Here is a 14,899-nt window from a genome sequence, read left to right as displayed (position 1 = left end):
GGTAGTGCTTTCTTGAGTTTTGAGTACAGGGTGCTCAGCTGGATGTATTACAGAGTGTGGATCTACAGAGATGCGTTTGCTTTGAATTACAGGTGTGCAATTTGTTTTCAGTTTGTGCTTCTCAGTGATTACAAGGAGGTCATCGCTCATCTCATTTGCTACAGTAGTAGTACCTAAGAGTTCCCAGTGTCATAAGGCTCTATACAGACACAGAGAAGTAGCTGCACCCTTGTAGTTGTTAGTATTGTAAACATCTGGGCAATCTTTTATGTTCTTCAGTGTCCTTTTTCCTATATCTGCCATTTTGCTTCCTTTTTAAAACTGGCTAGTCGCAGTTCACCTAACTGCTGACCTTGATCCCAAAATAACACTGATGTCAGAATGGGTTTAAGTACCTGATACTATGCAGTGTAGTGCCTGTGATACCCACTGTCTTTTGTAATAAGAGGTCCTGTTGGCATTTACACACACCCTCATATGCAGCCCTTACTCCCATTTTCTGGAAGGCTTGCCATATACGTATGTAACGCTCTTGCATTTTCCTGTCTCTTACCATTTCTTACTAACTAATACTGGGATCGGATAAAATTTTTCTTCGCTGCCGCACTTTGGAAATTGTACTATCCTTCACCAGGTCAAAAAATATTTTAGGAAGAAAAACCACATGCATGACAATAAAGTACTTTAATTGTAACTTTTAAGCTAGTGTTCTTTCTATTTAATTCACAGCCTGTTAATGTCTTACTACTAAGCAGTCTTACTTTTTGTTATTGGAGGCCCTGATTCAGCTGCTTGTTCAGACTTCAGTGGACTAACACACACAAGGCTCTATATATGTGCTTGAATATATTCCCCATTTGGGGCTGAAATTTCCCTGGATTTGACATTTATCTTGTGTCATTAAAAGACTGTTTCTGTCTTCAGTACTTTTGTATCTCTTCTGTAATAGACCATTCTTGCTATGTAGATTTGGTAGTTATAAATGGTTGTTCTCACAAAGTCTTTTCCTACCAGGCTGCTGGAGGGGGGGATATGTGTATGAGTGGGGGCGTGTTTAAGCTTCTCTTTTGTTTTTTTGTGTTTCTGGGTTGGGGGCTTTATTTTGCTCTGTTCTCCTGTTGATATGGCTCATGTTTTGCCGCTTCTTCCTTTTCTTAGTAGATTCATACCAGGAGCATTTTTATTGATTAAAACTAAGATGGATAAATAACTGGGTCTCGTACAGCCAAATTCGTTAGGCTATAATTACTAGATTTGAGTGACACTTGAAAAAAAGTTTGTTAAATTCCTGTTGTTCAAGATCCTGAGACATTAGTTAATTTCTGTTACAACACATCACCAGGAGTAGAGCAGGATTTTTCTTTTTTACTTAAAATAAGTTCTGATGCTTTTTTGCCCCCCTTTCTCAGACATTAGTAAACCAGTGTTTCAGCTGTCAATGTGTGTTCATTCTGGATGTCAACATACTGATTCTTTTCCTGTTAATTTCTGATTGGTTTCTTTTTGGTTATGACCATTTTTCTAAAATATTCTGTCTGAGGTTATATGTTTGCCTTTTATTTCATGATCACTTTAAATGATGGTAAAATGCAAAAATCTTTTATTAAAAAAATCTGCTTTCATTTAAGTCTGTTTAAACAAGACATACATAGCTTTTGTAAATTAGAAATAAGGCAGCTTTTCTGTAGTCATCTGGGAGACAAGCTTATCTTTTATCTCTATCCTTCTGCATTATTAAGAACAAACTTACTTTCCACTGTCTGACCTTGGTTGCTATGCATTGCACGGACATTAAGATAGATATAAAGGGCCAAATTCTACTCTTAAAAATAGTAGGTAGTGTTAAAATGTTATCTTACTGGCAGCTTTGAACATTGCCTTTCAACATAGCTTTCTGGGGACCTGGCTGTGCGGAGTTATTGACTGACAGATGTTTGTATTTAACTGTGTTAGGCCACAAGGGGCACTCATTCACATCATTTCACAAAGTAGCTTTAGGGTGCACAGTTGTGCCGATGGCAAAAAAAGCAATTTAACGTCCTCTCAGACTAGGGATGCTTTATCTTAAACTAAAAAATTTATGTGCTTAATCCCTTGGTATATTAAAATTTAGTTGGGCTTTCAACATGTTTATGTCCTCTAACAGTCAAGGTGAGGATTTCTTTTTAATAAAACTATCAACTTGAAAATAACATTTGTGTATACATGGGAATCATAAGCAGAGTTAGTAGTAATTACAGCTGAGGAGTTATGAGGAGGGAGAACTAATATAGTTTATCCCTCACTGTTTTGTGGGACCTCTTTAGACTTGACTCCTCCATTCTGAACATTTTAAAATTCTGGTGGGGAGCAGAGCCATCTGTTTTCATTCTGAGCAAAATATGTGCTAAAAGGTCTCTAAGAGAAATAATTTGTAACCCAATTAATAATGGCTTGTATATTAATAACACTTTATTTAAAACCTTTTCTAATAGAAAATATGGTTCAAAGGAATTTTTTTTTTGAGCATTAATTTATTAAATCTATTCCTGTGCATAAGCCATTGTTGAAAATAAACAACAGGGCTGTTGAAAACCTGCAGGTTTCTTCTGCATTGTATGGGGATGTGCACAAATTAGTGGAGGAATAATTTCTGCTTTGCATTTTCTTATGCATCTAAATTTAAATAATACTCAAGGATTACGAATGTTCATACTGATGCACCTTCAGCAGCTTTTGATAAAATAGAGGATTTATTTGGTTTGTAACTTAGATAATACCTTTTTTTTTAAAATGAGAGAGAATTAAATTACCATTTTTATATAATTATGCTAGTGAACTCTAGCTAGCTAGAGCTGTGAATACTGTCTTCAAAATGACTTTTATAAGGAGAATAAAATGTATTACCTCTTTCATGTTAACTTTTGAGAATTCCTAGCTTTTAGAAAAACAGCAGCATTTTAAACTACTTTGGAAAAGCAGTTCTCCTTTGAAAATGTATTTTAGTAGTAGCTGTGGCTGCAGCTTTGGGTATTTCTACTGCAGTGATGAAGGTGAGTATTATTTCATTAACCTATATTGGCATTTGCTGGGATTCGTCTGTGTTCTGGCAGATTCTGTAGGACATACTTGTCTTTGCTGCCAAGTGATCCCTAATATTCAAAAGAAATGTGATCAGATAGAAATAAGGGTAGCCTCTTGTGTCACTCTGTGTTATCTGATTTGGTAGCAGGAGGATGCATTGGCACAACAAGCCTTTGAAGAAGCTCGGCGAAGAACTCGTGAATTTGAGGATAGAGACAGGTCTCATCGGGAGGAAATGGAGGTGAGGGTTTCACAGCTGCTGTCAGTAACTGGTTAGTACTTTCCCAAAACTTTAGATTGTTTCCATTTATTTGTCTGTTTGTACGATATTGTGTATTTTCTGTTTGCTGTTTGATGTCATATAAAAATTGCAAAATGCATTGTTTTTAACTCTCATAAAATTAATTTCAAGTTTTTGAAGTTTTGATAAGAATTCTCTGATTTTTATCCTTTTTTCCTTTCTGTAGATGGCCTTTTCTGTGGGTACTTAAGCTGTAAGGATACATTTGTTCACAGAGCTGCTGTGTCTCTCAACTGATACTTTAATAGCAGAGAGAGAGATCTTTTGCCCCGTGCATTTCTCATGAGCACAGAAAAGACTTCGGGAACTGCAGGCACATAATGTTGTAGCTTGCTGTCCCATGTTGTGGGAAACATTACCATTGAATTTAATCAGATGCCACGGTCTGCTTTCCTGTACAGGCTAGTTTTATTTTCCTCTCACCTTTTCTTACTGGCAGGGAGTCTTACTCCTCTATTTCACTGGTGTAGTCCCCCCTATCTTGTTCTTTGCTTCATTAGGGCCCCACAGTCTTGGATCTTGGTCTTTTTTTATGAGAGCAGAAATTACTGGGATCAAGAAAAGAGGAGCCAGTAAAAGGGAATGGAAACCAGCTGCTCTGAGATGTCAGAAAGGCAAGAGCTGTAAGAGGACGAGTAATACATAAGGAGAGTTGGCAAGTTAAGGCAGGCTGTAGGTCAGGCAGAGAATAGGGAGAAAACAAACACTTTGAATTTCTTCCCCTTACTAACTCTGTTTCCTACTTCCTGCCTCATCAGTACAGCCTGACTTTACTATAATCAAATGGGATCACTCTGCTGCTTCTCAGGTTTTTAGAAAATTTGATTATTGTTATTGCTAAGCTACTTTTCTTCTGGCATCCTTACTGATAATTGAGATGATTGGACAGACTTTCTTCCCTTCCAAGTACAATTGGAAGACACTGAGCATGAGAACGAGAGGGAAAAGGCAGATGCAGAGAATAATGTGTCTCTCTGAAGGGATGGCTGGTGTGTGCATCTCCTTACAAACATTGAGGTAGCCAGATCAGATGTCAGCTGTAGCAAAGGTAAAATTCTTGCCTTGGAAGCCTCACTACCACTGGATCCTTGGAGCAACAGCTAGATTACCTGAATCATTCTGTCTCTGTCACAGCATAGCTGGAACCTGCTTGTAAGTTCAGGTCAAAAGGAAGGTAGAATTAACTTAAAGCTGCTCATAAAGATCTGTGGCAGCCTGCCTTAATTTTAACAACACAGTAGGAACTTTAAGCCCAGCCTTATTTATGTCCTTGACCTCAATTTACTTCAAGCTTGTTCTTGATTTATTTTCCTTTACTGTGCCCTTCTTCCCCACTCCTGTTAGTACAGAGAAGAAGCCGTGTGCTTACTGAATGCTGAAGGTTAAAAAAGAATGAGGCTTCCTGAAATAACTTCTGGAGTTCTGAGAGACTTGCTCTTTCCTCCAAGTGCAGAAAACACTTATTTGCAGCTAGGATGTGCAAAACCTCTTTCAATTAACAGTGAGATTGAGGTAATATCGAGCACCTGGTGCTTCATGACAGACATCAAAACTTGTGACACTGAGACACAAAAAGCAACATCCCTGGCCAGCTGCAGGAGCTGGATTCAATAACTTCTGAAATGACTCTTGCTTTTAATAAGGCAGCAGGCAGTTGTTATTAAATGATGTCCTTATTAGCTGCCAGTACCCGCTTTCTCTTAAAACAACAATAGTTATTGTCCCACCTCTAAAGCACTGGTGTACATCACCTACAGAAAGGAGGAAAAGGAAATATTACTGACTTGAAATAAGTTTAAGCAGAATGAAAAACATTGTCAAAAGGTACTTCAAATTTATGTGATGTCAAATACAGGTTTTTAATAATAGCAATACATTTTGTTATGTAAACTTTATTTTTTATTTTACTGTACACATTTAATATGTATAACCAAGAGATCTTTGCCTCAATTACTTGTCGTTCTATAACTGGCTTTTACATTTTGGTTTTCATTTGTGTGTTTGGGGGGGGGGGTGTCCTGGCCACATATCTGGAATGTTTACAGATGAGCTTTTGCACTCTGGATCTTAGGACTGCATAAAAATCAAGATCTTTCGTGGTGGGGCAGGGGAGAGAGCTGGAGATAGACTTACAATGCATTTCTAAGGAGGAATCAAGTTTCCAAACCATTCATTATTTCTCTGACTTTCACTTCAGTTGTATTCTAATGCAGCATTCTGGCAGAATCAAATGAACTTTAATCAGTAAGCATTTATATAAGGTGCTCATGATCGTCATATAGCATTCTCAATAGAAAGTAACGCATAAATGTGTCTTCCCATGTTTGTTGTATTTATGGCCTATATAGAATTTTCCAATGCTCACATGCTTGGTCAGCTTGGAAATACGGTTTGTCAGTTGTACCCTTCTGACGATTACATTGCTGACAACTATAAAAATGTTAGTCCAACTGTATTGTGTACTGTTTGTAATTTCAATAGGTCAAATAGTATCTGTGGTTGCACTACAGAGGTGGTACTTGAAGTTTTTTGTAGGGCAGCTAGAAAAGGTGGGTTCTAAGTGTGCAGAGTGAATTTTTATGTATGTTACTCTACACACAGATGAAGATCCCCTCAGCATAATCTTTTTAATATGATATCTATACATCTTTCATCATTACTAAAACTGAAAATTTTTGTTTCCTGCTAAGCTTGGCATGTACAGTAAAACTTGGAATTGCCAGACCTGGAACAGAATCTCATCAGTGTTAATGATTGGTTTAGGAATTGCAACACTGTATAAAATCAGGATTTTTCAGACAGTAGAATTACAGCTGAAATGCCTTTAATAGAGACCAGATTCTGCTTCAGTGGGGGAGGGAAGGGGAATCCTGCAATATTCCATGCACTTCTACCCAAAACAGAGGCGCCAGCTCTTTGGAAACATTTATCCATCCAAAGCCTGGCAGCATATGAAAATGATCAGATTCAGCTCTTTATTTATACAGCTTTCTGTGTAGAAAAGATTCCCTATTCTAAGTCTCTCTGTAGACTTTTAAAACAAAGTGGTACATCGTTGCCTAGGAGTGATCAGTGAAGGTTGTTGAAAACAGTTAAAATGGCTTGTAAGTGGCAGTTGGACATTAGAATGGTGATACTTTGAAGATGGGGAAAATAGCACATGCAGTAACAATTTAGGAATAATCGCTATATTAATTTTCATATTTAAGTATACTAAAAAACCCCAACTAACCAATAAAAAAAAAACCACACCAAAAAAACCACCAACAAAAAAAACCCCTCAGAGTGCTGTCAGGTTTGTTTGCCTTCCTTTCATCATATAGTATCCCTTCCATTGATGACTTCATTGGTACAACAGATCTTTATTTTAATGACTGTATTCCTTGCATCTGAGGACAGAATCAGTAGTGGTTGGTAGGTTGTGCTTGAATTTCCAGAAGTGATCATATTTTTGTGCAATTACAGCTCCCCTAATGTAAATAGGGTGTGAGTGGATTTAGGAATTTTCATTGAAGTTTTTAAGTGCCTCTGAGTTGAACTGCGTTGTGTTATATTTTTAACATAGTTTCAGTTTTGGATACAAGGCACTTTTGGGTTTTTCTGTCAACTTAATGTAGCTTGGTCATATCAGATACCGCAAATCCTGCCTCACTGTACAGGATTCTTTTGTTTCAAATATGCTTTTGAAGTCAGTGAGTGTTTTTAATTAATGCCTTCAAAATTCATAATGTATTCCAATGGCTTTCACTTTTACAAAAACATTGGAATACTGATACAGTAAATGTTTAATGATACACATGAAGAAAGACCTTATCCCCAGTTAAAGACTACTGTAAAAATAAATGATTGTATGAAGCTTCATAAGTTTAGGAACACTGAGCTACTTAGAGACTTGCACTATTTAATGGCTTCATACCAGTCAAAGGCAAAGTTCTCTTCCCATGAGCAAGTGACACACCATGGGGAACTTGGTCCAGGGCCAGTAGGCTAGGGATGTATTCTGGAACTGATGCCATTGAACGGGTATATGAACTTGAAGTATTTGTACGTTTCCCTTTGCCAAACTGATGGAAGAGAGTGAGGACACTGAAGGGGTATCAGTGAGGCAGATGTTTAATTTTCACTATCTTTTTATCCCCTTGTGTCTTGGTTGAGAGAGTCAGTAACTAGTGTTTTCTTCTGTTTGGTATGGTTTCAGTATGAATGACCAGCGTACAGTGTCAGGATAAGAAGTGTTCTGTAGAAATTACTGTGAGGTTGCTGTCTAGACGTGCTTGAATCTTCCAGAGGAAACTTTTTTGCTTTTTATTTAGTGTTCTGGCCATAGCAGAATGATGCAAAATGTGTTACACTGTCCAGAATGACTTTGAGAGATTTAAACAGCTGCCAGTTGGTGAAATTAGACTACATTGAAAGTAATGGCCTGTGTTCAGTCCAGAAAAGCAGCAAGCAGGTGCCTCCTGCCAGCTCTTCACTGGAGCAGAAGGTAGAAAGTGGGGGATTTTCAAGGGGATGGATAAAGAAAAAGCTGTCTTGTTGCTGTGTGCAGATAGGTTTGGGTTTTTTTGTAAAGGCTTGTTTTGTATAGGCAAACTATAACTTCAAAATTGAAATAATCTATTTGAGTGTGCAGTTTGTCCTACTCTGTTACTCTTGAGCTTAGCTAAGGATGTTCTTCTGATTGCTTTGCTTGAGGATGGGTTGGATCTCTTCTCAGCTTTCCAGTGTAATTTGTTCAACTGGCATTTTTTTAAATGTCGTATTTTTCTATTTTGTGTTCATTTCCCATGTTACTGCCATGGTCTCTATTTTAGCAACACCATGAGTAAAGAGGCTGAGTGGTTTGCTCTTCCCTGAAACAGTCTAGGCTAACAATCTGTCTGTGGTCTTGTGCTAAATATAAATTACATTAATGGCTAAGCAGAGCCATTTTAGGAAACTGCATGAAATTCCCATTTTAAAAACCTTCATTTTGCTGGAGAAAAAAAAAAACACAACTGTTTTGAAACTTTTGTTTCTTCCAATAGAAATCCCTCTTGATACAAAACACCAAAAAAACCCACCAGCCCCACCTTTTAAAAGTTGCTGGAGTATAAATTTACCTAAATTTTAAATACTCTGTCCTGCCCTAGATTTCTACACATTTTCGCTGTTTGTTGGGAATTATGAGTTGAAATGGGAGAAATGTATTTCGTTTAGTTGTGCTGAAGTTGTGAGCTCTTAGAAAATAGGATTTTGCTACAGAAATGTAAACAGTTCACAGCTGTAACAAAATCAGGTAATAGGACTAACTTTACTATTCTTCCAAGGTTCCAGTCAGTGAAGTTATTCTCCCTTCTTTCTTTAAAAAAAAAACAAAGGTAAATAAATGCTCTAACTAATTATAAGTATTTTTGTCAAATATAACTGGCTTCAGAAGAAAATACAATACTCCAATAAGGTCATCTTCCCCCAATCAAACTCTCTGATTTTTAAGGTTTTTTTCCTCAAAAATTAATCTGGAATGAATTTAATTACTGCTTACTGTATTTAATCTCCAAATTGACAATGATATGAAAATAGTATAACCTTTAATACAGCTTTTTGGATGTGAAAGAAACCCAAACTCTTAATTCTTCATATGCAGTGGGTAGTGCAGACTTGGTATATGCTTGCATGTGCGTCTATATGAGCATATATATATATTTATATGATTTGTTTATATTCAGGATGAATACAACATACTTTAATGCTTTTTTTCCAAATTATGTGTGTGAATGCGTTGCCTCAAAAGATTCTACAATACATGTACAGTACAAGCAAGCCAGCAACGTTATGACTAGATTGCTTCACAACAACTTTAAATAGCTGGTATTTGTGTAAAAGTGCTATGGAATGCATATATCAGAAAAACAATTTGTGCTGTACAGAATCAATGCTGACTGTAGTACAGAGGAGATCAATCTTGCAAATCAGGGAATACTGTAATATAAGCGTCTTCTTTCAGTCAATGAAGGTTAGAAGGGGGCCGAGCAACAGAGGAATACTGTCTGGAGGCAATCAATATTAATTATAAATTTATAACCTTTATACCAGCCTTCAAACAACACTTTCTAAAAGGGAGCATTTCAAGCTTTTTTCCCTTGGAAGAGAAGTTTTTATACAAAGGTAAAAATTTTAGTCTGTACTTAAAGATCTTAAGAGCTATACTCTTGTCACTTAACAATGTGGTGTACCAGAATCTGTAGCTTCAGAATAGCTTTTAAACAAAGATGCAACCGTTGCAAAGATTTCAGGCAAGAGAGTGCATCAGGATTGGAAAGCAAATTATGCTACTTGGCCTGGCTGTGCTCTATAGCTCTCTAGCAGCTGGTGGTGGGAGAGCAGAGTCAGCATAGAAGACAATTGATGTGTGTTTTTAGTGAAGAGTACTCTGTTTCTAGGAAGTAGATTGTTGGAAGCTTGAAATTAAATCTTGATAGAGGTAGGTGCTAAATGATTTTTATCTGTGGCCTTTGTCAAGAAAATTGTTTTATTTTGACTTTGAGCTTGAAAGGCAATCAGAATGGATGTAGGAATAAAAAAGAGCATCATGTATAGAGTTTGTAACATCGATCGTTCTACAAGGACTCTAGTCTAACATCCAGATCTCTTACCAAATTTGAGACACTGTTTTCCATTATTTGCATCATTTAAGTGGTGCTTGACATAATTAAGAAAGATCAAGGCTACTTCTTCCCAGGTTCAAGTGAAAAGGAGAGATGATTGCAAAATGGATGTTACGGCCAGCAAACAAAGCAACTCCAGAGACTGGATCTAGGCTACAAAGTCTCATGCTGATAGATACACCTGCTAGGAATGTAGCTTATAGATGCCATATGTAGTGATGATGGGGTCCCTTTGCTGCTGTAGCTAAAGTTGTTCTGAGAAATGAAGACTGAGAGGGAGAGTCTCTTTTCAAGTCCCCCAGAGACCTGAAAGCATACAGGGTGCTTCATCAGGCTATAACTGACCAAAGTTCTATTATATCTACGCTGCCATTCTTACTATGTTGTTGTGGCCCCGTTTTGCTGACTTTAATTCTGAGAAGGCTGAGTTTTCCCTCCCCTGCTCTTCTGTTGAGTAAGGGTAACTGAAACAGGGGCATGGCCAGCATTTTAACCATGTTCAGATCTTCACAGGAGAGGCTGTTACTAACCAGCAGCTCAGAGAAGAGCTTTTCAGTTTGTTGCTTTTCTTGATGCGGGTCTGCCTCAGTCAACAGGACTAATGTGGAGGTGTGCTTGATTGTAACTGGTCATTTTTCTGAGTATTGCTCTTTTTATTTCAGGGTTTCTTTTGTTTGGGTGGGTTTTTGTCCTGTGGTTGTATGCTTTTTAGAAAAGTATCTGCAATGTGTTCTTGGGTTGGTTTTGTGTTTTTGTGTTTTTTGTTGTTGTTGGTTTTGGGGGTTTTTGGGGTGGGGGGTGTTGTTTTTCTTTTTAATCCTTTTCAGGAGGTTGACAGTCCTTCTAAGAGAATCCAAATGTTCACTGTTTAGTTTTTCATAACATAGCCTGATTTTTCACTTATTTAGTAAATTATAGATGACAGATGCCAAGGCACATAATGCATCTGCTCTGTCTGTTTCAGTGGTATGGAGTTGCCAGAATGCAATTAAAGAATTGCAGTGGAGTTGTCCATAGAGAGACTTTATTTTGGCTACTGTTTGTGACAGCCCTTCTTCAAATTATTTCCCTCTTCCTTCCCTCCTCTTCACCAGTGTCCCAAGTTATATATGCAGTGCGTATTGTTGTGCTTGTGATTTCACTGCCTAGTATTCAGAGGTCCCAATTTTGCCTGCTGTTTAAGTGATTCATCGAAAGGGAGGGCCATCTTCATGGCAACCCTGTCCATCCTTACTAAATTTATCTCCAACTTTCCCAGTTCTGCTTTCCCAGAGCCATCATGTAAACCACACAGTGGGATCGCATTATCTTTTCCTGATGAACTGGTGTGGTAAGAGGATTTGGTTTCCTTAGGTATGCTGGAGGCCTCTGAACATGCACAGGAAGGAGATGGTTACAGATGCTTTCTCAAAGCCAGCTTAAGGAGTTTTATTGGCACTATTGAAAGCATGATCAGCTGCAGCATGGGTCAGGATTGAGTGGCCAGAGGACGAGGATGGTGTCTGACCATCTTGGCTGCTGGAGGAACTGCTTGTGTGCTGCCTTTCTTAATTGCCATTATTCTTAGACTTGTTTTTCCTAAGTGCCCCAGTAACAGATGTAAATGCTCCAAACGTGATCCTTGTCCAAGAGAGTCGCTATTCTCAGTTAATGATTTGATGATTTCAAGCTAATTAATTAAGAAGAAAATTAATATAATACAAATATTGCTGCACCATACTCTTGATATGACTTTTAGCCCATACCAGTTAGCCTATATTTAGGCTTGGGAAAAGCTCAGAGATCACAGGGTTGAAGAGCATAGGTGTAAGAGTATTGCAGGGGCTAACTTTCTGTCTTTGTTTACCCTCAAGTGAAAATGATTTTGTTAGTAACTTTTCTCTTGTTTGTTAGTGTGTTATTACCCCTATGGTATCAGCATTATGAGTTCAGTGTGAATAAATCTAGAATAGCATGTTATAGGAGGCTTTGAAACATTTTTTTGCCAAATAACGTTCCTGCAATTCTTTCAGTCGGTCATCATACCATCTCCAGCAGTAGAGGTTTTAAATGGCTTGTGGCCAGTTATAATTCCTTCCGTATTGCAGAAGATTTGCATGGCTTCATGTGCTGAAAGCTGAGTGCGAAGTATTTTTGGGTATTGAAACTCCCTATGTGTCCATCGCATTAACTATTCAATTTCAGGATACTTGGAAGGAAACTGGCAGTGTTGGTTAAAATACAGTCATTTTTAGGAAAATTACTACTGTGGTGGGATCTGTGTACTATTTACAAGTTTTTCTTGCAAGCAAATATTTGTTATCCTTTCAATAAATAGCAGGTGAATAACATTTGAAGTAGTGCTTTCATACTTAAAATCAGCATTTGACTGAAAAATGAAATATGCTGAGATGAGACGAATAACTACTGTTTTCTCATGACTCATTATGCACAACACATGGCAGAGTATTCCATTTCCCAATGGCAAGACAGATGCATCTTTCTTAATTGAAGCAAGTCTCCTTAGTCTTTGAGAAGCTGAGCTCGTTCACTGAGAGTAATTCTGATGCTTCTGCATGGCATTGTAAGGTATGCATTTCGAAAATTACAGCAAATGCTGCAATTCAGAGGACTGATTAGCTATGCTGAGGGTATGGGACCCCAAATTAAGAGAACTCTGAAAATTGCCATTTTACATCTATAAAAGGGAACTTTTAGCTTCCTGTAATAGACTGAGGAGAACTAGCAGATACTACCATACTGGTAGTCACACTCCTTCTGCAAGTGAGTGTTGTGGCATTTCTTATGAAAGTTGTATTTTGCCCATTGTCAGTGGACAAAAATATCACCCAATGCCTGATGCTCTACAGTGTGCTTGCTGTCTACATATAAGGTGATTTCTCCTGTCTTTTAGGAGTGTTTTTTAGATACATGCATATATGGTGCTTTTACTTTTTTTTTTTTTTTTTTTTTCCCCAGCATGTAAAGCACAGTCGTAGTTGTTAAATACTGTGCACGTGTGCCTTGGCAGGATGGTGACTGATACTATAAGCATGTTTAATGTGTACATACTCTTGCATAGTAGTATAGCACAAGTAAAGGAGGGTGTCTGAGTGAGACAGAGCTGTCACTCTAACATGTTGCAGTTGCTTGTGTAAATCCCCACTTACTGAAATGCAAAATTACACCTTTATCCACATATGCTAGTTTAAGATATTGTAATGACTGCTTTCAGTACATTTGAGGGTAATTTGTCATGCCTTTTGCATATCACTTGAAAGGGCAGATCTGGTAGTTGTTCAGTAGCGGCTTCTGCAAACTCTGCAAGTAGCAATGAGGTCATGAATCATGTGAATTCCTTCATATGTTTTGAAAGAAAAGGCCACTTTAGGCAAAACATAAATGCAACCATATGCCCATACCTTGGAGTCTTCATTGAAATTTGACAATATTCTGAAGAAGAATGTTTTCTGAAGAAGAAACTCTGTTGCTTTTAGACCAGTAGTATAACAGCAATTAACTTGCTGTTTTTTCTAGTTAAGTGTAAAAATGTTTATCCAGTACAAAATTGGTAACTAGATTGGTATAAGTAAGATTCTAGTAATTCTTGAAGACAGTACATGCCTTTGTTTCCTTTTAAAAGAAAGAGGCGGCAGTTAAAACCAGAAGAAATCTTGTTACAGTCTGTTCAATAGGAGAAAAGCATGCATACTGGAACTGTTATCCTTTTGTTAATCTTGGATGCTTCCACACTAATTTAAGAGTTGTACTATTTAGAATTGTTGAACAACCATTTTGTATGAAGAAAAATCTTTACAGCACCTTTTACTTTCCTGTTGAAGAAAAAAAAAAAAGTGTGGGCTTTCCCTCGTTAACTCTTCCACAGTGATCTTGGTAGTCAAAGCTGAATGATATGGCTTTTGGAAGTAATGTGGAAAACTCATTTAAATGCCATCTCCCAATATTCTGCATCTCTACAAAGAAGACAGTTTGCAAAAGTTGCATCAGGGGCTGGAAGGAATACGCCCTTTAGCACTTAAAATCTTCAGCCCTGTATGTGATTACAGCTGTTTGTTTTAACATGATTCCTCAGAAAGATTACCGAGAAATCTGTGGGTTTGTGCACCAGCAGTGATGTTGGTTGTCACGTTCAGAGTTGTTCTGCATGTAGGAAAAGCAGATTGTTTCCTTCAGTCACAAGTATGACCAGTGCAGATAGAACGCAGCAAGATCATCATCTCATCCCTAAGTACCTAAAACACAACCAACAACAGTACTGGATACATAAACGTAGTAGGTAGCAATTGTGATATTTAAAATAGTGAGGGTGTTTCCAAAACAATAATGGCAACAAAACCACTAAAGAAAGTGCAGGAGAGAATTGTCTTCTCTGGAAGGAAACATGCTGATTACTAGAGGGATTTATTGAATGAACTCTGTGTGCATCAGAATAGGATCATTGCACATGAAAGGAAAAGGTAACTTTAAATCTGTGTTTAAATAGGAGAAGGAAGCAACGGTTCTCTGTTTGGGTGAAGCTAACCAGTTGCACTGGGAGCATAAAATTAGGCAGACAAGAGGAATGGTAGATAAGGGAGGAAGAAGTGAACTGAGACAGAAAAGCCTAAATTAGAGAAAATGGTGTTGGCAGTACGTGCCAGAGGGTTTGGGAGTTGACAGACTTGGCTCACTTGCCGTTTCGTACGGGAGCGAACAAGCAGCAGGCTGTGAGCTGGGGTAACTGCTGCGCTGGCGGGAAGGAAGGCTTCCTCTGTGTCAGTAAATATGACTCAGAAGAGCCCAGGGAACACCTAACAGCAGCACTCGTGTCGCTGTTAGTCACAGATTAGTTGAAGTACTCGTATTGTTCAGTGTGATCTTGTAAACGTGGTAATAGCTGAAACTGCAT

The 14,899-nt window shown here is 37.9% G+C and overlaps 1 protein-coding gene across 3 annotated transcripts in view; it reads left to right on the top strand.

The window, feature by feature from the left end:
* Positions 1–14,899, top strand: part of CBFB (core-binding factor subunit beta) — a 44,351-nt gene that overhangs the window by 26,248 nt on the left and 3,204 nt on the right. For 2 of the 3 annotated variants that reach the window (XM_030025734.2, XM_030025736.2), the window contains one exon: positions 3,209–3,304. In XM_030025734.2, the coding sequence (XP_029881594.1) occupies positions 3,209–3,304 (96 nt within the window). Of the gene's footprint in view, positions 1–3,208; positions 3,336–14,899 lie in introns of all 3 variants that reach the window. The other variant, XM_030025735.2, reaches the window with a different exon arrangement.

Source organism: Aquila chrysaetos, chromosome 9, assembly GCF_900496995.4.
Source record: "Aquila chrysaetos chrysaetos chromosome 9, bAquChr1.4, whole genome shotgun sequence".
NCBI classification, from domain to species: domain Eukaryota; kingdom Metazoa; phylum Chordata; class Aves; order Accipitriformes; family Accipitridae; genus Aquila; species Aquila chrysaetos.
This window is presented reverse-complemented; position numbering and strand designations above follow the sequence as displayed.